At 40.9% G+C, this 26,894-nt stretch overlaps 1 protein-coding gene across 1 annotated transcript in view; it reads left to right on the top strand.

The window, feature by feature from the left end:
- The window catches only part of LOC126260846 (laminin subunit alpha), a 405,465-nt gene that overhangs the window by 107,675 nt on the left and 270,896 nt on the right, over positions 1 to 26,894 (top strand). Inside the window, exons 3-9 of the mRNA XM_049958250.1 lie at positions 20,170 to 20,297; positions 20,379 to 20,487; positions 21,855 to 22,025; positions 22,140 to 22,353; positions 25,414 to 25,623; positions 25,828 to 26,100; positions 26,423 to 26,560. Of these exons, the coding sequence (XP_049814207.1) occupies positions 20,200 to 20,297; positions 20,379 to 20,487; positions 21,855 to 22,025; positions 22,140 to 22,353; positions 25,414 to 25,623; positions 25,828 to 26,100; positions 26,423 to 26,560 (1,213 nt within the window). The 5' untranslated portion in view covers positions 20,170 to 20,199. The remainder of the gene's footprint in view (positions 1 to 20,169; positions 20,298 to 20,378; positions 20,488 to 21,854; positions 22,026 to 22,139; positions 22,354 to 25,413; positions 25,624 to 25,827; positions 26,101 to 26,422; positions 26,561 to 26,894) is intronic.

Below are 26,894 nucleotides of genomic sequence, written 5' to 3' on the forward strand. Positions count from 1 at the left end.
GTGGTTGGGAAGGGAGTGAGACAGGGTTGTAGCCTCTCCCCGATGTTATCCAATCTGTATATTGAGCAAGCAGTAAAGGAAACGAAAGAAAAATTCGGAGTAGGTATTAAAATCCATGGAGAAGAAATGAAAACTTTGAGGTTCGCCGATGACATTGTAATTCTGTCAGAGACAGCAAAGGACTTGGAAGAGCATTTGAACGGAATGGACAGTATCTTGAAAGGACGGTATAAGATGAACATCAACAAAAGCAAAACGAGGATAATGGAATGTAGTCAAATTAAGTCGGGTAATGCTGAGGGAATTAGATTAGGAAATGAGACACTTGAAGTAGTAAAGGAGTTTTGCTATTTGGGGAGCAAAATAACTGATGATGGTCGAAGTAGAGAGGATATAAAATGTAGACTGGCAATGGCAAGGAAAGCGTTTCTGAAGAAGAGAAATTTGTTAACATCGAGTATAGATTTAAGTGCCAGGAAGTCGTTTCTGAAAGTATTTGTATGGCGTGCAGCCCTGTATGGAAGTGAAACATGGACGATAAATAGTTTGGACAAGAAGAGAATAGAAGATTTCGAAATGTGGTGGTACAGAAGAATGCTGAAGATTAGATGGGTAGATCACGCAACTAATGAGGAGGTATTGAATAGAATAGGGGAGAAGAGGAGTTTGTGGCACAACTTGACAAGAAGAAGGGACCGGTTGGTAGGGCATGTTCTGAGGCATCAAGGGATCACAAATTTAGCATTGGAGGGTAGGGTGGAGGGTAAAAATCGTAGAGGGACACCAAAAGATGAATACACTAAGTAGATTCAGAAGGATGTAGGCTGCAGTAGGTACTGGGAGACGAAGAAGCTTGCACAGGATAGAGTAGCATGGAGAGCTGCATCAAACCAGTCTCAGGACTGAAGACCACAACAACAACAACAACAACAGACGAAAAAAGGTCTTTCACACAAATACACTCATGCTCATATATTATGGATAATTGCAAAATGTGGTGCCACACAACGTGGCACTACACAAAACAGGCGCTAACAGCATAGGCCATAGGGAACACACACGATACAGATCTGTAAGTCCACGGTATTGGTGATAAGTTGAGAAAACCGTCCCGAAACACATGTGCTACAAAACGCCACTGTTTCCTGCACATGTACCCCGACACCAATACGGGATATGATCACCATGCACACGTACACAGTCCCCACAACGGGTTGGCATACTCTGGATCAGGTGGTCGAGCACTGCTGGGGTAGAGCCTCCCTTTCTGGCACCAGCGCCTGTCGGAGCTCCTGAAGTGTCGTAGGGGTTTGAAGACGTGCAGCGATACATCGACCGAGAGCATCCCAGACATGCTCGATGGGGTTTAGGTCCGGAGAACAGGCAGGCCACTCCATTCGCCTGATATCTTCTGTTTCAAGGTACTCCTCCACGATGGCAGATCGGTGGGGCCGTGCGTTATCATCCATCAGGAGGAAGGTGGGACCCACTGCACCCCTGAAAAGGCAGACATACTGGTGCAAAATGGCATCACGATACACCTGACCTGTTACAGTTCCTCTCTCAAAAACATACAGAGGTGTACATGCACCAATCATAATCCCACCTCAAACTATCAAACCATGACCCCCATACAGATCCCTTTCAAGGACATTAAGGGGTTGGTATCTGGTTCCTGGTTCACGATAGATGAAAACCCAGCGAGAATCACTGTTCAGAGTATATCTGGACTCGTCCGTGAACATACCTGGGACCACTGTTCCAATGACCATGAACTGTGTTAATGACACCAGGCTTTACTGGCTCTCCTGTGGTCAGGGGTCAGTGGTATGCATCTTGCAGGTCTCCGGGCGAACAAACCATGTCTGTTCAGTCGTCTGTACACTGTGTGTCTGGAGCCAACTGCTGCGGTGGCTGCGGTAAGGTCCCGAGCAAGGCTACCTGCAGTACTCCGTGGCCGTCTGCGGGCACTGATGGTGATATATCGGTCTTCTTGTGGTGTTTTACACTGTGGACGTCCCGTACTGTAGCGCCTGGACACGTTTCCTGTCTGCTGGAATCGTTGCCATAATACTGAGATCACACTTTGTGGCACGTGGAGGGCCCTTGCTAACAACTGCTGTGTTTGACCAGCCTCCAGTCGCCCTAGTATTCTACCCCTCATAATGTCATCAATATGTGTTCTTTGAGCCATTTTCAACACACAGTCACCATTAGCACGTCTGAAAACGTCTGCACACTTACCCGCTGCACCGAACTCTGACATGCACCAACACAGCTCTGCGTATGTGGACAGCTGCCAGCGCCACCGTGCGACGACCGCAGGTCAAATGCACCGCATGGTCATACCCCGATGTGATTTAAACCCGCAAACCGCTTACCATAGCGTTGTTTCACAATGTGTCAACATTATCCTTAATTTATGTGCATGAGTGTATATCGATCGAACTATTGTAGTACTTTTGCAACCTCATTATGGAGACTTGGAAACTTTACTTGAGGAATGCAGTGTAGACGTCCTGGACAGTTTTAAAATAAAAAGATTTTTCATTAAAACTGCTCATTTTCATTCATAAATTCAACAATAGTGACATTTAATTCGAAAAATAGTTGACTTAACCAACGTACTTTGCAGTTATACATTCTGACTCGCCAGCCGCGGTGGTCTAGCGGTTCTAGGCGCTCAGTCCGGAATCGCGCTACTGCTGCGGTCGCAGGTTCGAATCCTGCCTCGGGCATGGATGTGTGTGATGTCCTTAGGTTAGTTAGGTTTAAGTAGTTCTAAGTTCTAGGGGACTGATGACCACAGATGTTAAGTCCCATAGTGCTCAGAGCCATTTGACCCATTTGACATTCTGACTCCATACTCTTCGTTCATTTCAACTGAAAACTTCTGCAACTGACAATGGAATAATCTGTGCGACTTCAGAAACTTTGCTGTTCGTAGCACCAGTCGTGCTCCAGACCTGCAAATTTAGCACAGTGTTTTCCGATGTACAGAACAATGAATCTCGTCTATCGATTGTAATTTTTGCTCTTTCATTATCAGCTAAATCTTTTAAGTTCTTTCTGCATTGTATTGTAATGCTGTTTCGTAGCAAATATCGCTTATGTGAATCGAGAATACGCATCCCTCCCTTCTGCCATTCCCATTCATTTTAAAGGGATGCAGCGGTAGATCGCTAGCTGCCTCTTTTTGTGCTAACAGCTACGTGATCAGTGAACGTCATTCAAGTATTTCCGAGGACTGAGCAAAGCCGAGTGACACGCCTGTGGTTTGGCACGTCATGGCCGGCCCTGTCTTAACAGATGTCCTGTCACCGTGTCCCTTCTTCTTATCAGTGTTTTCCACATGTGCTTTTCTTCCCAGATTCTAGGAGGAACCTCCAAATTCATTATCTTATCAGTCCACCTTACTATCAATATTCTTCTGCAGCACCACATCCCAAACGCTTCTATTCTCCTCTTCTCCAGTTTTCCCACTATCCGTGATTCACTGCGATACAATACTGTGCTCGAAACATATATTCTCAGAAATTTCTTCCTCAAATTAAAGCCTTTCTTTGAAACCAGTAACTGCTTTCGGCCAGGAAGACCCTCTTTGCCTGTGTTAGGCTGTTTTTTTACGTCCTCTTTGCCTCGTCCATCATGGATTATTGTGCTTTCAAGGTAGCAGAATTCCTTAACTTTATCCACTTCGTAATCATCAATTTTTAATTTTAAGTTTATCGCTATTCTTATTTCTGCTACTTCTCATTAACTTTGTCTTTTTCCGATATACTTTCAAACCATATTTTGTACTCATTAGCCTATTCAGTCCATTCTTACATTTGACTTGTGAACTCATCAATTTTTAAGGTAAGCGACCATTCAGACTTGGTATGTAGTAGTTCCATGAAAACGTCTTGAACGTTTAGCGAACAAGACCTCCCTACGGAATTACTAAATGCCAAGATCCTATAATTGTTCTTCACCTTAACTGACAGTAGCAATGTCACTCGCGAATTTTATCATTGATATCCTTTCACTCTGAATTTTAATGCCACTTTTGGTCCTGTCTTCTATTTCCGTCTTTGTTTCGACGTACAGACTGAACCGCTATAGTGACCTGTTGCGATCTAGGCAGTTCGCCTCTGAATTAGCTCGATGTCTCTCGATGTCTGTTAACACGCTTGCCTGATAGAAACTCCAAACGTTGCAACAATAAAACTGGTCGCACTAACCTCTTGTATCCGATTTCCATTACAGCTGCCCTGCACTTTCCCAGAACCCTTGTACCAAATCTAAGCCTTCCATTCATATTCCCTAATATTGGTTTTACGTGATCGTCCCTAAATATTTATATGATACGAAGTGCAGTTGATTGTCACCACTGATCTTGTAATCGCATATTAGCGGCTTCTTTATCTTTGTTATAGCGGTATCTTACATTTGTCCATATTTCCTACAAAATGGCTCAAATGGCTCTGAGCACTATGGGACTTAACATCTGTGGTCATCAGTCCCCTAGAACTTAGAACTACTTAAACCTAACTAACCTAAGGACATCACACACATCCATGCCCGAGGCAGGATTCGAACCTGCGACCGCAGCAGTCGCGCGGTTCCGGACTGAGCGCCTTAACCGCGAGACCACCGCGGCCGGCATATTTCCTACACCATCTGAAATTTTGTTTACGTTTCTCTGCATTTACAAACTATTCTGTAGACATTTGCACAAATGTTCTGGACGATAGACGCTATCAAGCGTTATTTCATTCGGCTGCATCGTTAACTTCATTCCTAGACCTAATGAAAACAGAATGACGATGTAAGTGATGCTTGTTCCTTTCAAGTTGCATTTGCCCTCCCTAGGGGCAAAATTCAGATTTAATAGTTGGATGCAGTTTTATTGTGTAGTTTGTGTACCTAAATAGCGTAGTCGATGAGGAAACGGACATAATCCCAGTTTTCGTTTATATGAAACCAGAAATCACGCAAAGCTGATTGCTTTGACAATCACATGGCGCCTCGTAGCTATGTAAGCTTTTGATGTTATTTTTTTTCGTAAATACCTATCTTGCAAATGGTTTATCTAGCTGCGCCGACATACACTACTGGCCATTAAAATTGCTACACCACGAAGATGACGTGCTACAGACGGGAAATTTAACCGACAGGAAGAAGATGCTGTGATATGCAAATGATTAGCTTTTCAGAGCATTCACACAAGGTTGGCGACACCTACAACGTGCTGACATGAGCAAAGTTTCCAACCGATTTCTCATACACAGACAGCAGATGATCGGCATTGCCTGGTGAAACGTTGTTGTGATGCCTCGTGTAAGGAGGAGAAATGCGCGCCATCACGTTTCCGACTTTGATACAGGTCGGATTGTTACCTATCGCGATTCCGGTTTGTCGTATCACGACATTGCTGCTCGCGTTGGTCGAGATCCAATGACTGTTAGCAGAATATGGAATCGGTGGGTTCAGGGTGGTAATACGGCGGTAATACGGCACGCCGTGCTGGATCCCAACGGCCTCATATCACTAGCAGTCGAGATGACAGTCGTCTTATCCGCAGGGCTGTAACGCATCGTGCAGCCACGTCTCAATGAGTCAGCAGATGGGGACGGTTGCAAGACAACAGCCATTTTCACGAACAGTTCGACGACTTTTGCAGCAGCGTGGACTATCAGCTCGGAGACCATGGCTGCAGTTAAATGGCTCTGATCACTATGGGACTTAACATCTATGGTCATCAGTCCCCTAGAACTTAGAACTACTTAAACCTAACTAACCTAAGGACATCACACACATCCATGCCCGAGGCAGGATTCGAACCTGCGACCGTAGCAGTCGCGCGGTTCCGGACTGCGCGCCTAGAACCGCTAGACCACAGCGGCCGGCCTGGCTGCAGTTACCCTTGACGCTGTAACACTGACAGGAGCGCCTGCGATGGTGTACACAACGACGAACCTGGGTGCACGAATGGCAAAACATCATTTTTTTGGGCAAATCCAGGTTCTGTTTACAGCATCATGATGGTGGCATCCGTGTTTGGCGACATCGCGGTGAACGCACATTGGAAGCGTGTATTCGTCATCGCCATACTGGCGTATCACCCGGCGTGATGTTATGGGGTGCCATTGGTTACACGTCTCGGTCACCTCTTGTTGGCATTGACGGCACTTTGAACAACGGACGTTACATTTCAGATGTGTTACGACCCGTGGCTCTACCCTCATTCGATCCCTGCGAAACCCTGCATTTCAGCAGGATAAAGCACGACCGCATGTTGCAGGTCCTGTACGGGCCTTTCTGGATACAGAAAATGTTCGACTGCTGCCCTGGCCAGCACATTCTGTAGATCTCTCACCAATTGAAAACGTCTGCTCAATGGTGGCCGAGCAACTGGCTCGTCACAATACGCATCACTAGTCTTAATGAACTATGGTATTGTGTTGAAGCTGCATGTGCAGCTGTACCTGTACACGCCATCCACGTTCTGTTTGACTCAATGCCCATGCGTATCAAGGCCGTTATTACGGCCAGAGGTGGTTGTTCTGGGTACTGATTTCTCAGGATCTATGCACCCAAATTGCGTGAAAATGTGATCACATGTCAGTTCTAGTATAATATATTTGTCCAATGAATACCCATTTATCATCTGCATTTCTTCTTGGTGTAGCAATTTTAATGGCCAGTAGTGTATATTTACAGGGTGGTTGTAATTAAACTTTCGCTTCCTGAGCCAATGTAGACGGAAAATTATTTAGTGTATGGATAACCAACTTTACAACAATGATGTTCAAACTTTGTGCTACAGGATTTGTGTAGTAGCGTTACTGTCATGACGTGCCATTTGGTGCCGGTACTGGTACGGCGACGTAAGGTTGGAACACAAGCACCAGTATGCAGACAGCCAACATGGGTCTGGAAAGATGGGCAGGACTTTACTCGTTAAACTATTCAATCAAAATAACAGCAATAGCGCAGCTGCTCTTTGCGAGCGTCGACGCAGTTAAGGATTACGGAGAGGTCCTCTTTCCGCGCCGGGGTTGAAAAACATGATTTGGAAGTTGGAATTAAGTGGCAATTTAGGAATTGCTCCAGGGAGCGACCGACGGTCAGCCGCGCTACAAACTGTTGAAGTTACCGTTGACATGGCTGAGAATTCTGAACACAATGTGCTGCGATCTTCAAGCAGCGCACGAACTGTCACGAAAAATGCCGCGGACAATTATGAAATGCTATCTCTACTTCTATTCCAAGTTTTCGTGGATGCACATCGTGGTCACATTGAGCAACGTAAACACGGGACGCAATTAACGGATGTTACCCTCGCATGTGGATATTACAATGTGTTTCTTTCGATGGTTTATTCGTTATTTCTCTTCTGCATGACCTTACAAATATTTCCACAAAGTTTTATTGTCCTACGATTACTCGTTTTCCAGGGGGACCTCTCAGGTAGCGAAAGTTTAATTGTCACCACACTATATTTGAAAGATTTAACAATGAATTCTGCTGATGAGCTCCATATGTTATCAGAAGACTGTTTTACAGTATTCCCTTTTCCATTACTTATCGGTTTCAAGGCAAACTGTTTTGTCTAATTATCATGGAGTGAGTTCACTGTCGAAACATGTGGTAAATTTTTACTTGGATTGTACTTTACTAATAGTAATCTTCCACATGACTTTGAAATCATTAAGTGAAATAACGATTTGGATAAATGTTTGCAGTATTTTGACTGATTATTCACATGCATCCAAGGGCCAAATATTCAAAGCACTTCCCAGTGTCAGTGGTCCTCATGAGTTTGATACAGTACTTCTTTACCGATTAAAGCTGTATTCTCTAGCGTAAATGACCAATTCCGACCCGAATTTTTGCTCGTTCTTGAGTTTATCCTCCAGAACGTCTTACCAACTGCGAAAACAGTGACTGTTTCCCGGGTTTAAATGCTTCCACTGAGTCTTTGTTACGTTTAGGTTCATTTTTAATCGAAGAGAGACGTGTTTCCTTGAAGGAACCCTTAATAATTTTCTGAATATCATCACCAGAAATTTTAGCGTCGGCGACTGAAGAGCAAAAGCAACCACACAAATCCGCGTGAACACATGCTCACAGCCGGAAGCAAAGAAAAGTGCAATACGACGTACAACGCTCCATCTGTTGTGTGTAGATCAGATGGTAATCAAACGAATGCTGCGCATAAACAAATGATCCATTCTCAAGGCTGAGGTGGCCATATGATGTTCATGTGTTGCAGATGCGATCGAAATTGGTCAGCCCTTACTTCAAATGGTTCAGTCACAACAATGACTCACGAGGCATTTATATGCATTTGTACAAAACATCTACGTAGTGTTGAACACCCGTGCTTAAGACGAAAGAAGGATCGGCTAGTTAATTTGTCCTAATCACGAACAGATTTCTGTCTTTGAGGCACAGGTCACGAAGTAGAATTTTTACGTTCATATGCGATAGTGCCCAAACGGCGTTATAATCGTAAAAATGGGAAACTGAAAAAACATAAGTCAACTATCACCGTTCGAAACGGAAATGTGCTCTTTGTCTAGGAAATGACTCTTCAAATAGGCACATGGATATTACGTAGGGCATTGCGTAGGACCCATTGTCATTTTTAGTTGACTGTGGTCTCTTGATGAAACACTGTGATTATTACACTAGAAAGCAAACTTTCTGCCTATATTTCCCGACTTTCAGTTTACTCGAAACAGGTCGCATGGTCCAAACGCGTATCTTATTGTTTTGTTATAAAAGACGTTATTCTTGATGTGTGGTGTGCTATGAAACACAGAACCTATAATCAGCACAGAAAATAAATTTTAGTTAAAAGTTGAGGGCGTTTCATGTGCTACGCAGGCGTTGGCGTTGCGCGGGAAGCTATTGGAGGGCATATGCCGGTTTGAAACAGTCTTGGAAAGAAGTCCGAGAAAAACGTTGCAGTATTTGGTACTTGAGACAACTGATACAGCAGCGTCTGCTCACAAAGCTGTGCACAAACTCAATCTGAAACCTTACAAAGCAATGGTAGGAAGTGCAGCGACTGACCAGTTCCTGATGCGCTATATCAGTAGTGCAACTGGCTGTTTTAGAGGAAGCATGGGCAAACTTTGGTGACCCACGGGTCTGATTCACATACCGGTACTTGCTGAACCTCGCTGAGCGCATCATCGGGTGACGCGACAGCAGCGCTCCTAGCGCATGAAGTCAAAATTACAGCGTCCATGTCGTTAATGTTAATGCGTTAATGCACCGAAATGACTGGCACCCATATCCCGACACGCCAACAATTTATGTCTCAAAACACGCGTTTTTGAGAGTACATTGATTTTATTTTCATCTGAAGACGATTCCATTTATTTATGTGTCGTGAACATGTACCGTACGAGGAATAGTCAATAAGTAATGCAACATTTTTTTCCCCTGAAAGCAGGTAGGTTTTATTCATGATTCCAGTACACCCTATTATTCTCCACTCTTTTGGTCACGAAATCCTACTTTTCAACATAAACTCCGTTCAATGCGATGGCCTTTCGTCACATTACTGGGAGGGCCTCTATGCCCATATGCAGCATTCTACTGACCGGCGTCGGAGCTCAAAATGTTTCAAATGGCTCTGAGCACTATGGGACTTAACATCTGAGGTCATCAGTCCCCTAGAATTTAACATCTGAGGTCATCAGTCCCCTAGAACTTAGAACTAGTTAAACCTAACTAACCTAAGGACATCACACACATCCATGCCCCAGGCAGGATTCGATCCTGCGACCGTAGCGGTCGCGCGGTTCCGGACTGAAGCGTCTAGAACCGCTCGGCCACAGCGGCCGGCGACGTGGGAGCCAACGTCTTGCTGAATTAGTTCATCATCCACGTACTACTTCCAGCGGAGTGAGCGTCCGTCATCGGGCCTAACAGACAAGTCGGAAGGTGCGAGATCCGTGCTGTAGGATGGATGAGGTGGAAAGTCCAATGGAGTTTTATGAGCTCCTCTGCGCAGACTTATGTGAGGTTTTGCGATGTCATGTAGAAGGAGACGTTCCTTTGCATTTTTGTTGGTTGGTTAGGTTGATTTGGGAGCGACAACAAACAACGAGGTCATCGGTCCCCTCGGATTAGGGAAGGATGGTGATGGAAGTCGACACTGCCCTTTCAAAGGAACTATCCCGGCATTTGCCTGAGGCGATATAGGGAAATCACGGGAAACCTAAATCAGGATAGCCGGACACGGGTTTGAACCGTCATCCTCCCGAATGCGAGTCCAGTGTGCTAACCACTGGCCACCTCGCTCGGTCCTTAGCATTTTTGTGACGACGAACACGCTGAGCAAGTTATTGGTGCACCATAAGGGAAGGTCATCAACCAGAATAACCTTTTCAGAGTCTCAGAAGACGGTCTACATCTACATCTACATGATTACTCTGCAATTCACATTTAAGTGCTTGGCAGAGGGTTCATCGAACCACAATCATACTATCTCCCTACCATTCCACTCCCGAACAGCGCGCGGGAAAAACGAACACCTAAACCTTTCTGTTCGAGCTCTGATTTCTCTTATTTTATTTTGATGATCATTCCTACCTATGTAGGCTGGGCCCAACAAAATATTTTCGCTTTCGGAAGAGAAAGTTGGTGACTGAAATTTCGTAAATAGATCTCGCCGCGACGAAAAACGTCTTTGCTTTAATGACTTCCATCCCAACTTGCGTATCGTATCTGCCACACTCTCCCCCCTATTACGTGATAATACAAAACGAGCTGCCCCTTTTTGCACCCTTTCGATGTCCTCCGTCAATCCCACCTGGTAAGGATCCCACACCGCGCAACAATATTCTAACAGAGGACGAACGAGTGTAGTGTAAGCTGTCTCTTTAGTGGACTTGTTGCATCTTCTAAGTGTCCTGCCAATGAAACGCGACCTTTGGCTCGCCTTCCCCACAATATTATCTATGTTTGCTTTCCAACTGAAGTTGTTCGTAATTTTTACACACAGGTACTTAGTTGAATTGACAGCCTTCAGAATTGTACTATTTATCGAGTAATCGAATTCCAAAGGATTTCTTTTGGAACTCATGTGGATCACCTCACACTTTTCGTTATTTAGCGTCAACTGCCACCTGCCACACCATACAGCAATCTTTTCTAAATCGCTTTGCAGCTGATACTGGTCTTCGGATGACCTTACTAGACGGTAAATTACAGCATTATCTGCGAACAACCTAAGAGAACTGCTCAGATTGTCACCCAGGTCATTTATATAGAACAGGAACAGCAGAGGTCCCAGGACGCTTCCCTGGGGAACACCTGATATCACTTCAGTTTTACTCGATGATTTGCCGTCTATTACTACGAACTGCGACCTTCCTGTCTTTACTGGCTGTGGGTGCGGTTTTGAACTCTTTCTTCTGAGGAGAGGTGTTGTAGCGCCGCTCCACGGACTGCCATTTTGTGTCTGGTTTGAAGTGATAAACCAGTGCTTTATCGCCTGTGACAATGTTCGACAAAAAATTGTCACGATCAACCACATAACGCGTAAGCAATTCTGCATAGACGGTCCTTTGATGCTCTTTATGGTTCTTTGTTAGACGTCTTGGGACTCAACTTTGAGTATCGCAAATGGTGAACGAGATAATTGGTTATTTCGCCTTGTCAGTGCTAATTTACAACAGCAAAATCGTGCACTCAACCTTTGTACTAAGTCGCGACTAACCTTACACTCCTGCACACTTCAATAAGGGAGAACAAGTCGACGAGAAGAAAACAACCACAGTGCAACTGTTCTCATGCCCATCATTCTCGCAAAACTAAAGCGGGAAGGACAGAAGGCGGTGTAGCCCTGCCGTAATAGCAGCCGCTTGATCTGTTATGTCTGCATCCCCAAACATTAGTCTCCTATCGTTCTGTTCCTGAGAGCTGGTCTCTGGATGCGTCGGTTGCGAAGTCCGCTAGCAACCGCTCCACGCCCTACCCTGTCTCAGCTATCGCGCCATGGGCTGCCAGGAAACCTGGGTCAGCGTGCCGCGTTAGACCGCAGCGGACATGCGTGTCTGGCACAACCAGTCAGGTACCCGGGGTGGCAGACCTTTGCCCTCGAACTAGCACAGTATTACTGCATCTGTGATGGCATTTGGCCACTCAGTAAAATGTCTCCGAATGTCGCCTGCGAACAGTAGTTTTCACGAAACTCCCTGGCAGATTAAAACTGTGTGTCGGACCAAGACTCAGACTGGGAACCTTTGCCTTTCACGGCCAAATGCTGTACCGACTGACCTACCCAAGCACTACTTACGATTCTCCTCACAGCTTTACTTCAGCAGTATTTTATCTCCTATCTTCCAAACGTTGCAGAAACTATCCAGCAAAACATACAGTCCTAGCACTCCTGGAAGAAAGGATATTGAGGATAGATGGCTTAAAGGCAGCCTGGAGGAGGTTTCCAGAACGAAATTTTTACTCTGCAGCAGAGTGTGCAGTGATCTGAGTCTGCCAGCCGATGTGGCCGAGTGGTTCTAGGCGCTTCAGTCTGGAACGGCGCGACCGCTACGGTCGCAGGTTCGAATCCTGCCTCGGGCATGGACGTGTGTGATGTCCTTAGGTTAGTTAGGATTAAGTAGTTCTAAGTTCTAGGGGACTGATGACCTCAGAAGTGAAGTCCCATAGTGCTCAGAGCCATTTGAGCCATTTTGATCTGAAACTTCCTGGCGGATTATAACTGTATGAACGACCGAGACTCGAACTTGGTACCTTTGCCTTTAGCGGTCAAGTGCTCTACCGTCTGAGCTACCCAAGCACTTTCACGACTCTTCCTCATAGTCATACATCCGCCAAGTTTGAAAGGTAGGAGATGAGGTACTGAAGGAGGTAAAGCTGTGAGGAGCGGTCGTCTGTGATGTGATGCAAAAGGCAAAAGTCCCTAGTTTGAGTCTCGGTCGAGCAAGCAATTTTAATTTGCCAGGAAGTTTCACATAAGTGCACAATCTGCTGCAGAGTGAAAATTTCATTCTGCATTAGTTTTCATGTTTGTTGCTCATATGCCGTGCTACAACTTCTCTTTATATGAGTATATATGGATCCTTCAGCTATATTTAAATATCTCGCATTACTTGCAGTCGTTTTCGGCGTTACCATGCACCATCTTTAGGCCTCTTCTGAGATTAACTACTCATGAAAGATAATACGGAAGATTACTTTTAAAACTCTGGCAGCTCAGATGCAGTCCGATTTAAATAAATTTGCATTTGACAGGTCTACAACAATGGGAGTCAGGCATTGTCGCTAATTATTCTCAGATAGGAAACTATCATGTGCATAAAGATTTCGCCTCTTTCCTGCCTTATTTAAAATTACGAGCAGATTTTTGACATGCTTAGAGACGCTATAGAGATATATACCATATGTTACTTACGTGATTTTCTTAGGAGGTACACACTGTGAACTCTATACTTGGTTCGATTTAAATATTGTCAAAATTGGAAAAACCTTTCTCGAAGCGTATACGTGGCAAACGTAATGCGTTGCATAACTTTGGTAAGATCCGTTGTCGAGCGACTATTTTGGGTTTTGTTAATCAAGGGAGAAACATTAATTCATTGAGTTTTCGAGATATGGAGTGAAAGTGTGAAACTCTTTTCCAGAGGGAAAAATTTCACACGATAACTCTGATTAAGAACAAATTTTTACAGCACTATAGAGACATATTACCAACATTAATTTCAGATATCTCACGTGACGGGAGATGTTTAATGAATCAGTACAACTTCACACCAGGAAAGTACTGCATGTTGTCATCTTTAGATGTCAAATTCCACATCAGATCCGTAATGAAGCTGTAACTGATTCCATCTGGCGACTGTCATGTAAGAAGTAGCAGATACTGTAACACGTTAGCTTCGAAGCAGCAATAGAGAGCTACTTCTATTGGAATTTGGGACCGGAATCCCCTCCACTCAATCGACCTATAGAAGCCAAAGTAAAAGTTCCTTTACTAATTTTCATTTGAAAAACTGAGTTTAATATCTGAGTCTATCATTTCTTTAATGTCCGCACTCACTTCTGTCCTTATTTAATATAAGCTGAAAACGCTATCTGTGCATCATTCAGTAATATATTATTGTTGCTCTCTAATTTTCTTGGTGATCAAACCCAATACAATTAGTCAGATTGGTTCAAATGGCTCTGAGCACTATGGGACTCAACTGCTGTGGTTATCAGTCCCCTAGAACTTAGAACTACTTAAACCTAACTAACCGAAGGACATCACACACATCCATGCCCGAGGCAGGATTCGAACCTGCGACCGTAGCAGTCCCGCGGTTCCGGACTGCGCGCCTAGAACCACGAGACAACCGCGGACGGCACAATTAGTCAGACTCAATGATGTAATGCACCAGGAAATTAACGAAAGAGTCATAGGCATGTGCAGCCATCAAAAGCAAACAGTTCGTGTTGAGACAGATCCACAGCGTTAGTTTTACTGCATGAACCTGAAAATTTAGTAAGCTTTTTTTTCCTTTCAGCATTTTGTGAGGGATGTCAGGGAGGAAAAGTTTTGTGAAGGTTGGTAATTATGTGTAAAGTTTGTTGCAAGCCGCTAACTGCTCTCATTCTCAAAGCCTGGACGAATATAGTCTGGATAATTAGCGCGTCGTGAGTTACATACACTGCCTCACGACATATACATAGTTTATGATACAAGACGAAAGGAAAAGCTTCATGTCCAGTCAATAAGGACATCGGCCTATAAAACCTCCAAAGTAGACATTGCTATACAAATTTACAATAGTCTTCCGTCTAAAGTAACATCCATATGATCATTCTTACTCTTTTGTAAAAGCCTGAGTACATTCTTGTTGGATCATTGCTTCTATTCAGTTGCAGAGTTTCTAGATCATTTAAGATACAAAAGGCTTGAAAAAAGACAGTGCAGCTACTGCAAGAACCTTTGTGGATAAAGCTAAAATTCATGTATCTGCTGAAATAATTATATATGTGTGTGTGTGTTCTGTATCCAACAATCTGGAAAGATTTATAGGATGAACTAATAAATCAATTATAACTATAACACTTCACTTATTGTGTTAAACCTCTAATATAATATTATAGCTCTTAATGAGTAGATTATGACAACATTTTAAATAACTGTATAAGATATTGAAAAGCAAAATATTTTGCCCCAGGAAGCCGTTACATAGGCAACCTGCAGCTGAGGCCATGCCCTGGGTTAGCCGTTTAGTAATACAGATAAGGAATTTGCTTGGAAACGTTGCAGTTGATAGTGAAATTCGACTAGCATTGTCGATCATGCTACAGGTCCTGCTGTTAATTAACGTGATAATATTTTGATGGCACCATAAAATTTTCTTCCGCCAATAATTGAAAATTACCAAATAAATCTCATGCAATTGTCATGAAGTCTTCAGAAACAATGTATTAAGCGAAGCCAACTACAGAGCCCAACAATGTGACTGAAGAGCTTGGGTATTTGACTTCGGTATAAAGTCGCAAATATTATTATGTAGTGGAACAATCCACTGTAAATTCTTGCTTCCTTCTGTATGTAACAGTAATACATTAATATAATCTCAGGTAGTGTACTGTAGTTGAAAAAGTTATAGCTTAATTGAAAATAGGAACGAAAGGTATTCGTTTTATAGATTAAAGTAGCCTGTTCGTCAGTTCTGAAAGTACAAAACAGAAAACCAGCATTAAGTCGTGAGCCGCGCGGGATTAGCCGAGAGGTTTCAGGCGCTGCAGTCATGGACTGTGCGGCTGGTACTGGCGGAGGTTCGAGTCCTCCCTCGCGCATGGGTGTGTGTGTTTGTCCTTAGGATAATTTACAGGGTGTTTCAAAAATGACCGGTATATTTGAAACGGCAATAAAAACTAAACGAGCAGCGATAGAAATACACCGTTTGTTGCAATATGCTTGGGACAACAGTACATTTTCAGGCGGACAAACTTTCGAAATTACAGTAGTTACAATTTTCAACAACAGATGGCGCTGCAAGTGATGTGAAAGACATAGAAGACAACGCAGTCTGTGGGTGCGCCATTCTGTACGTCGTCTTTCTGCTGTAAGCGTGTGCTGTTCACAACGTGCAAGTGTGCTGTAGACAACATGGTTTATTCCTTAGAACAGAGGATTTTTCTGGTGTTGGAATTCCAACGCCTAGAACACAGTGTTGTTGCAACAAGACGAAGTTTTCAACGGAGGTTTAATGTAACCAAAGGACCGAAAAGCGATACAATAAAGGATCTGTTTGAAAAATTTCAACGGACTGGGAACGTGACGGATGAACGTGCTGGAAAGGTAGGGCGACTGCGTACGGCAACCACAGAGGGCAACGCGCAGCTAGTGCAGCAGGTGATCCAACAGCGGCCTCGGGTTTCCGTTCGCCGTGTTGCAGCTGTGGTCCAAATGACGCCAACGTCCACGTATCGTCTCATGCGCCAGAGTTTACACCTCTATCCATACAAAATTCAAACGCGGCAACCCCTCAGCGCTGCTACCATTGCTGCACGAGAGACATTCGCTAACGATATAGTGCACAGGATTGATGACGGCGATATGCATGTGGGCAGCATTTGGTTTACTGACGAAGCTTATTTTTACCTGGACGGCTTCGTCAATAAACAGAACTGGCGCATAAGGGGAACCGAAAAGCCCCATGTTGCAGTCCCATTGTCCCTGCATCCTCAAAAAGTACTGGTCTGGGCCGCCATGTCTTCCAAAGGAATCATTGGCCCATTTTTCAGATCCGAAACGATTACTACATCACGCTATCTGGACATTCTTCGTGAATTTGTGGCGGTACAAACTGCCTTAGACGGCACTGCGAACAGCTCGTGGTGTATGCAAGATGGTGCCCGGCCACATCGCACGGCCGACGTCTTTAATTTCCTGAATGAATATTTCGATGATCGTGTGATTGCTTTGGGCTATCCGAAACATACAGCAGGCGGCGTGGATTGGCCTCCCTATTCGCCAGACATGAACCCCTGTGACTTCTTTCTGTGGGGACACTTGAAAGACCAGGTGTACCGCCAGAATCCAGAAACAATTGAACAGCTGAAGCAGTACATCTCATCTGCATGTGAAGCCATTCCGCCAGACACGTTGTCAAAGGTTTCGGGTAATTTCATTCAGAGACTACGCCATATTATTGCTACGCATGGTGGATATGTGGAAAATATCGTACTATAGAGTTTCCCAGACCGCAGCGCCATCTGTTGTTGAAAACTGTAACTACTGTAATTTCGAAAGTTTGTCTGCCTGAAAATGTACTGTTGTCCCAAGCATATTGCAACAAACGGTGTATTTCTATCGCTGCTCGTTTAGTTTTTATTGCCGTTTCAAATATACCGGTCATTTTTGAAACACCCTGTAGGTTAAGTAGTGTGTACGGTTAGGGACTGATGACCGTAGCAGTTAAGTCCCATAAGATTTCACAAATATTTTTTTTCTTTTATGAAGCTGCAGTAAATGTCAATGTTTACAGATAACTTAAGACATTATGGCATGATGAGATAGTATATGATAAGTTTATTCAATTGAGCAATCTAATAATACAGCTAAAGAGCTATTAAAAGTATTGTGTGTAGAGTAGGTCTGCCCATAGAATGACACTCTCCAGGGGACAAATGAGTCATTACTACCAGTGATCATAATTGCACTGCTTTTTAATACATAAATACACCAGATGTATATTGATATAACTGACATTACATTTTCATTATTTACTGAAATGTTCTATTATGATACTAAAAATTTAGGTGAGAAATGTAAAATTTCACCATAGGAAATAAAAAAATTCAACATAGTTTGATTACAGAATTAATGCTATTTCAATTTTAAAAATTGCTTAAACCATTTTGCTCGTGACAGCACTTCCCAATTTGCAGATGTTTATTTGAGTATGTAATATTTACCAATGTGTTTAGTTAGAAAATGTGCTGGTTTTGTAAATCAGTTGATGTTCTGTACTTTACACTAGTCATATGCCATGAATCCTGCAGAGAAGGATCTCAGCGATGTGGAACGAAGTCAAGAATGAGTGATGCATTTTATTTAATTGTCATATTGTCGTGACTTAACATTAAAAAAAGTTGTTATTTTACAGTGCTATTACTAATTACCAAACAATATACAAGAGTAACTTTAATCATAGCTGGACATTGTGGTCATAAAACATGGATCATCTAAATAACTACTTGCTGTGACTTGCTATTGTTGATAATGAAATCACCGGAGGAGAACTGACAAATATGCTGATGGGTTTTGGGGGAAAGGGGCTGATGTTGAATTTCTCCTGGTGTATATCGTGTTTAAAGAAATGTTACCACACTTCCACCACATCTGCATTTTATCCTTCCATGTCCCCGATTATCTTTCTTTCTTCAAGTTACAGAAGCTCTTTATTTTCTAATTTGTATCTCTTGTAAGCCCTACTTGATTTTGACCCTAATTAGCTACAGTTAGATGCACCATTGTATAATGGTAATAATTTACTATTTGAAAAAAATACAACTGCAACCTCTTGATTTATTCAGATCTGTGGACAGTTAACTGAGCATGATGCAAAATGATCATACAGGTTTTTCTGTGTAAGTAAATTCATGCCTCAGTTCACAGACATAGTGTCCATTACTAATTCAAAGATTTTGTGTAAACCATCTGACATGAATCATTTGGATAACACACACTGAATATTATGAATCCAGTTTTCAGAGACACAATTACAGTGGGATCTGATGAAAAGAGTTGCTAACATTGGTTGATGAAAAGAGTTTCTAACATCGGTGATCAATGTATCTCATACGACAAAGAGAGAGGTTTATTTCATGCAGAGAATTAATTCAGATAATGACTGAAACATTCACTATAAAAAGTATACAAAATTCTTCACTGTGTCAACGAAAAGGTAAACACCATTTTTATGTGCAAAAAATTCAAAATTCCAAGAATAAAGCAAAGGAAGTTTGGAGCATTATTAGACACTAAAGTACAAGTTCTGTAAGACAAATGATAACTCCCAGATAATAAGGGCACACAGGTTAAAAAAAATGTACCCTCAACAACCAGTTTATTAGACTTGCTTGGACAGTCGTTGCAATCTCCATTACCAGACACTGGTTTTGCCAAATCAGTAGTTAAAGAAACCAGAAGAACAATTTGGTTACTGAAATGCAACAACTGTTCTGGTTATGATGGTACTCTCTTCAACATAAGTGATAAGATCTCAGCATTCTTGTTTCCTTTTAACCTAACCAGTCTCACAATGAGGGTCACTGTTCTCAACTTCAAAAGTTCAATGAGATTTTTCGTACTCATATTTGATGAGAGACTGATATGGGTACTGCACATGAATAATATAGAGGCCAAAGACCTAAAGACATTGAATGTATTTTAATTTCTCAGTCACATGTCATGGGGAGCAGATAAAACATGTCTGCCTGGTTTGTACAAGGCTTTTGTATGCTCCTGCATTGATTGTGGATGCACAATTTATGGCTCAGCTATGTCCTCTATTTTAAAATCATTGTTGCTGTTCACCATGTTCCAGTGGATTCGAGTCTTCAGAAATGGACCATAATTAGTGAGGCCATTATGGATTCACAAGAACCAGGACCTAGTGGTCTTAATTCACGCCATGTATTTGTGTTTCTTAGGGGTGGTAGACTCTCTCACCACCATAATTAATAAGGATACCCAGAATTCTACTTAATTCTAAAGTCCGATGTTAGCTGTTTAGGCATGTGGACAGCCGATATTGTTCTGTGAAAAGTTACATAAAAGTTTTGTTTGAAGTATTGGATGAAAACATCAGCTGAGATGTTGAAGAGGCAGAGTAATGGCTCTTTTCAAAGTAGCTGATCTGTTGTTTCCACAATTATCACTAGATCAGCACTAGTCATAATTTGTTTTCAGTATAGTTTACAAAAGTAGCCTGCAGTGGTTATGCCTGACTTTTGATATATGACCCAAATCATTCCACATCTCTGAAAGTTCCTCTCCAGGATGAGGTTTACAGATCACAGTGTAAAGACAAGCTTCCTGTTATGCGTGTTACAGAGATATGACAACAATTGACAACAACCTTGTAGTGTATAATGAAGTGTTGAACACCTTTAACACACAATTTTATTTGCTTACAGGAATTCCATGTGGCATACGTTTTTATCAAAATGGCAAACTCACCTCGTCCCGGAATATGGGTCCTTGAAAGATCCCTTGATAATGGTGAGACATATCAGCCGTGGCAGTATTTTGCAGATTCTATTGGGTGAGCTGGAATTTTGTTTATGTGTTTGAATTGGTGTTCAAATAATAACAGAAGATTATCTCATTGTTGAATTATTTGCAGTGAATGTGAGAGGTATTTTGGTCCAGAAAGTGTGCAGTCTATCACTAGGGATGACTCTGTAATTTGTGAAACACAGTATTCAAAAGTTGTTCCACTTGAAGGTGGTGAGGTAAGTTAATGATTTTCTGGTTACATCTCTTTCCTCTTTTGTCCGTGAGTACATAATTAAATTTGTTCAAAAGAATTGTACCAACCTAGAATCACTTTCAACATGACTGTGACAACAGATCATAAAAGCTTTCTTTTGATGTGTTTAGTTTTTAGGACACTGGCAATGAAATTCATTATCAGAAAATAAGATCCTACTGAAAATCTGTATACACAGTTTAGTTCTGTTATTCTGTATAAATTCCCTTTATTTGAAACAGTAATACAGTTCCACATAAATTCTTAGTGACCCAAAAAGGTAACCATTCACACTGATCACACGAAACAGCTTAGCCTCTGTAATAGAGGTACACAGTCTCAGAAATAGTAGAAGTGTGTACCTCAGTTGAACAACAAACAAAAAATGGAGACAGGCCTGCAAGTGATAAGTTGTGGATAACAACTCATAAGAATAATTAAAAAATGTAATAGATGCATTACATGCCGCCCCCTCCCCCCCCCCCCCCCCCCAATCTCTCTCTCATTCACTTTTCACAGGGAATTTTAAATCAAACACATTTTTATGTTAATTTTGCACGAAAGATGCACCTGAATTTTGAAAACAATTTTTAGAGGAAGAAAGTATGTCTTCTAATCTGTAAAATATAGTAATAATAAATACATAATCTTGAATATTAATTACTATTTCAAACATAAAGTGGGGATATGATTTTTTCCAATGGAAATGTAGGATGCTGAGACTTGGTTAAAAAATTGTTCAGACCTATGAGACTGGTGGTTTGTCTATAAAGCTGATTTTTATAAATATCTATTTTTCTAAAAACTTTTTGTGGTTCTCAGTGCCTCAATTCATTGTTTGGACTCGCACATTTTGTAGTGCTTAAGGATTAAAAGCAGTTAACGTTGCCAAATAGATAGGTGAACTAATCTGAATTTGGTATATACAAAGTTATGTTTAATAGGTTGTTGTTTCATCTCAGAACTGGATTTAAATTGAATCGGATCATTTGAGAGGAGAAGGAGAATATTCTATAGACAAAATTAGGATTATTACACTGATAAATTAATTAAGTGACAATATATTTTTAAATTTGTGGATTTGTTTGAGGCCCTATTTGCCAGGCTTCTGGTTTAAAAGTGTGAAGCCTTGAGTAAATGATTCACTTAAGTCTATCATGTATCATAAACAGAGCCAAACTGTACATTAGATGAGAAATAATGTAGCATTCTTATAAATGTTGTTGGCATACTTAATAGATTCTGTTGATTATCACTCTTTTATGGAAAATTTATCATTGTACATTTAATGATATATCTTTGAAGTCTTGAAATTTTTATGTGTTATTTCTGATCTTAATGCTGTTGTAGATTGTAGTTTCCCTACTAAATAACCGACCATCTGCAAATGATTTCTTCAACTCTACAATTCTACAAGAATGGACTCGAGCAACTAACGTCAGACTACGCCTATTACGCACAAAAACCTTCCTAGGACATCTCATGTCGATTGCTCGGCAAGATCCAACTGTTACCAGAAGGGTGAGATTTTTTACTAAAATTTTCAAATCCTAGAATTCTACATACATAAATGCATTTATATTACTGTGACTAAATATTTGATGTTAGATTTAACACATGTGCATTTTTTTTCAGTACTTTTACTCCATTAAAGACATCAGTATTGGTGGACGTTGTGTGTGCAATGGACATGCTGATACTTGTGATATAACTGATCCAAATGATCCATACAAGCTCCTGTGTCGCTGTCAGCACAATACGTGTGGAGCAAATTGTGATACTTGTTGCAAAGGATTTGAGCAAAAGGCGTGGCGCCAGTCAAAAAGCTTCAAACCTTTTGTCTGTGAACGTAAGTCAAGAGATTAGATGCCCTACACATAATGTTTTTGTTGGTCATAACAGTGCTTACAAGCGTCATTGCGAAATTTTTGAGGATGTAAAAGAATACCTACTATTTATGTCTCTTTAGAGTGCTCACATTCAAGATGTGTTTATTGGTTCAAGGTATCATGATGTGCCTTACTGAGAGAATTGTTACAAACATTTGGTACCAAAATTACTCCCAAGGGCTCATAACAGTGCCGGCTTATGATTATTTCTTTTTTGGGAAGAAAAAGAGATCCCATAGATCCAGATCTGGGTCGTAAACTAGATGCAGAACAGGATGGTATCATATCTCCACCATAAACTCTTTTGCTTCAACGAGAACCAAGTGTGACCCATGGTTGCCAATTTTTTGCTTATTTCTCTCGCATTTTCATGAGAAGCTTATGAAGGATTTCACCACCTTCTTAATCTGCAGTTAATGTTCTACCTTCTCTCTGTGTGATTGTGATGATGTGCTTAATTCTAGTGAGGAAAGTGCACAGCATTCTTCTGTCGTACATTCTTGCTTTCTCTGTTCTTCTGGAGTCTTTGTTTGGGAAAGTTCAAATGTGTGACTCATGAATAGTATGGAGGTACAGTTGGTACTGTCACATGTCATCAGCAGTTTTGGTGATGAGTATGAAAATTTACTTTTCTAAATCAAACTTATGAATCATATGTTGGTACTGTAAAAACTGAGCCTTCTTTTTCTGGTTTATGTGGCAAGGTACTCACCAGCAGCAAACCCTCTTCATATGAAGACACTTGTGTAATCCCAATAGTTCATCAGAAATTCAGTCATTCTCAGAACACAGAACACACAGTCTTCATTTGTGCTTGTTGCTGTATTTGATCTTAAAGCCAATTCACTTCCTGTTTGAATTAAATGAATCAAAGATAAATATTATGGCCACAGAAGGAGAATAACCCAAATTTGCAAACTCATGCTAAGAACAATGATTCACTCCCAAATTTGCTTCCAAATTGTAAATCGCTGATACATATAAATGCTTCCATTTCAATGGCATGGGTAACATTGACACTGGATCTTGGATGGAATACTACATGGAAGCCCTACTTTCATATCTAATGGTTATGTACTGGTGAGACTTGCTACAATAAATTAGACTGGATGTTGCTATTGAGTTTTGGCATTCTCAAAACCCTCCCATTATGTGCACATGTGTGACTGATGTAATTTCTTCATTGTAAGGAATCCTTGAGGTAATCTCTTGGGGAGACTTACAAAGCTCCTCAGATTATTTAGCATCTTACAGGCTGTTATTCCTTGCATTACCTCAAGTTTTTAGTGTGTGGTATTCTTTGTCTTGCATAAAATGTCTCTCAGCTGAAAGTCCAGTTGGTTAGAGTATATGATACTTTAAAATGATCAACTTCCCCTTGTGCAGTACAGTTCACAGAACTTACAAGATCCACAGTTCTCTGTATTTTAATTACTTAATTTTATATACTGGAAGCTATAATTCTCTGATAACAAATACTGCAAATTACTATTGGTGATTTGATTCCTCAATGGAAAATGGTGTAATGCAACTGAATTTCACATTTATTGTGATTCAGGAATGGGCAAAGAAATATGAAACAATGATTTTGTGCTTTCAAGGGCACAATGAAGACAGATATAGCAGACTTGGCATGCAAGCTTGGGACATTGTCGAGCATGCGAATGAAAAAGTGCTGGAAAAACATCACTTTTACTGAGCTTCATATATAATTTTGAGGGATATTGTGGGCAACTTTTCACAAAGGTGGTACAAAGAAACCAAGTTCTGGGAAACAATGCAAAATGGATACCAGTCATGTAGGCAAATGTTTGTGAAACACAAGGAAAACATATGCTTGTGCATTTTTTGTCAGGTGCTTTAGGTGTGCAGAGGAATGTTTCTGCACTTTGTGATAGATGAAACATGAGTGTCTTAAAAGCAGTCCATCGATTGGCATCATTCAATTTCCCCTCACCCATAAAAATTCAAACAGACAAAATCTATGTGTAAAATCATAACGACTCTATTTGAAGATCAAAAAAGTGTTCTCTTTGTTCATTTTATGGATTCAGTATCACCAGTAACATATAAGATGTTCTCTCACTTTAGAGATTGAGACACGTAATTCATAATAAACATATAAAAATCAAAGATCTGAAATTGTCTTGATTCCTGGTAATGCATTCTTACTCTAGCCACCAGCACTGTCCATATGATTTGAGATACCAGGCAGATTTTTTGAACTGTTATGTGAATGTTTCTTCTTCTTTCTCCTACACCTTAAAATAAGTGGCTTTCTTCCTGATATTTTGAAATTGTGAACTAGTGAATTGTTTGAAACTTCTTGAGAGATTGAAACAGTGTGCTGGACTGGGACTCAAACTTGGAAAGTTCATTTGTAGACTGCCAAAATTCTAGGGTTTGGACTTCCTGTGTAAAGGGTTTTTCAGGAAGCATGTTCTGCTGACCTGAAAGCACTTGGAAAATAGCGATGAATAGGTAGAAAAACGAACAGAAAGTTTATATAGATCATTTATATAATACATTTTTCAACTATATTTGTCTTCAGCAACCCACTGACATTTGCTTTTAAGACATGCATTGTAGTTATATCTGAATTTTGAGACGGTACAATCTACAGTCACAGTATATTCCTTCCTGGAATCTTTTACACCATAACACATCATCATTGGAAATGTATTTTATAGCATAAAATTTTATTTATGAGATTTGTACAATGGAAAGTCCAGGATAGAATAACAACAATATTATGAAAGGGCTAGGTTGCTACTTGCCACATAGTGAAGGCATTGAATTGCAGATGGGTACAGTGAAAAGACACCTATTAAGTTTTGAGCCAAAGGGCCTCTGTCAGAAATAGAAAACACACACATGTTCACATTCTCACAAGCACAACTCATGCACACATGGCCACTATCTCTGGGTGCTGTGTTGTACATTTCGTACTTTTGTTACTGTGAGATAATTCTTATAAAATAATTTACTTATCTGACCGAAAATTGTTTCTTTCTTTATAGCATGTAACTGCTTTGGACATACTGAAGAATGTGAATATGATCCTGAAGTGGATGCCAAAGGATTATCATTGGATATACATGGAAATTATGAAGGTGGAGGTGTTTGCAAGAATTGTCGTGACAACACTGAAGGAATCAACTGTAACCAATGCAAGCCTGGATTTTACCGTCCCTATGGCAAATTGCTTAATGAAACTGATGTTTGCCAACGTGAGTAAAAACTCATAATGCACTACAGAAATTGTGACGATAAGACAAAAAAATACTTAGAACATTTGTTATCTGTACCAAAATAAAGTAAACAGAAATTTTGTGAACACCAAGTAAGATGTAGCTCAAGTATATAAATTTAAATCTTCAGACACACATTCAACTCTTTTAAGACATTCATATAATGAATGTTATTATTTGCAGCCTGTCAATGTGATTACTTCTATGCAACTGGAAACTGTGCAGAAGGCTCAGGACAGTGTGAATGTCGACCAGAATTCACACCACCAAATTGTGATAGTTGCAGTTTTGGATATTATGGGTATCCTGACTGCAAACCATGTGAATGCCATCTAAATGGAACAAGAGGCTTTCATTGTGAACCTACTAATGGGCTATGTCCATGCAAGGCCAACTATCGTGGAAAGTTCTGCACTGAATGTGAAGAAGGCTTTTACAACTTCCCTGAATGTCTCGGTAATATATTAACAAATACTAACATAAAGCATTAAAGTACACAAGTATCTAGCTTTAGTTCATAAAACATAATAAAGTGATACATGTAAAGACTCAACCATTATTTTGTTGTATGGGAGTTTAGTTTTCAGTCTTTGTGTAAACCTGGTCCAACTTCTCAAATTTCATTAAATTTGGAGTTGTACCAGTGGACTGTTTACTTTTATAACACATGCTTCTAAACATCAGTAATATATTTTCCTCATACTTAATTATGAGAATGTGATATTTTAATTGTTCTCTTAAACAGAGAAATAAATTAATGTGAATGAACTTTTTTTAGCTTGTGACTGTAATCCTGAGGGTTCCACAAGTGATAAATGTGATGTTTCCTCGGGACAGTGTTTCTGCAAGAACAATTATGGCGGAAGAACTTGCTCAGAATGCCAAGACGGTTATTCGCATTATCCAGAATGCAGATGTAAGTTATTATTTGTAATTTATTTTGATAGGGCATTGTTGATTCAAAAATGTTATCAATCTCTAAACATATATTTTATGAATTTGGTATTCCTTATTCTTGGAACTGAATTATAGCTACTGTATTGTATTGAAATTACAAATTGTCTAATATTAGATGGAGCAATTTATAAAATAAGGGAAAGGCAACCTCTCACCTATGGCAAATTGATGTAGGGAATACACAAACATGTAAGAGAAAACAGCATTCCCACTATCTTTTGAGCACTAGCTCTTTTTCTGGCAAAAGTACACACACAACCAACAACCACATGGACACGCAAACACATACTCCC

This window comes from Schistocerca nitens, chromosome 5 (assembly GCF_023898315.1).
Source record: "Schistocerca nitens isolate TAMUIC-IGC-003100 chromosome 5, iqSchNite1.1, whole genome shotgun sequence".
NCBI classification, from domain to species: domain Eukaryota; kingdom Metazoa; phylum Arthropoda; class Insecta; order Orthoptera; family Acrididae; genus Schistocerca; species Schistocerca nitens.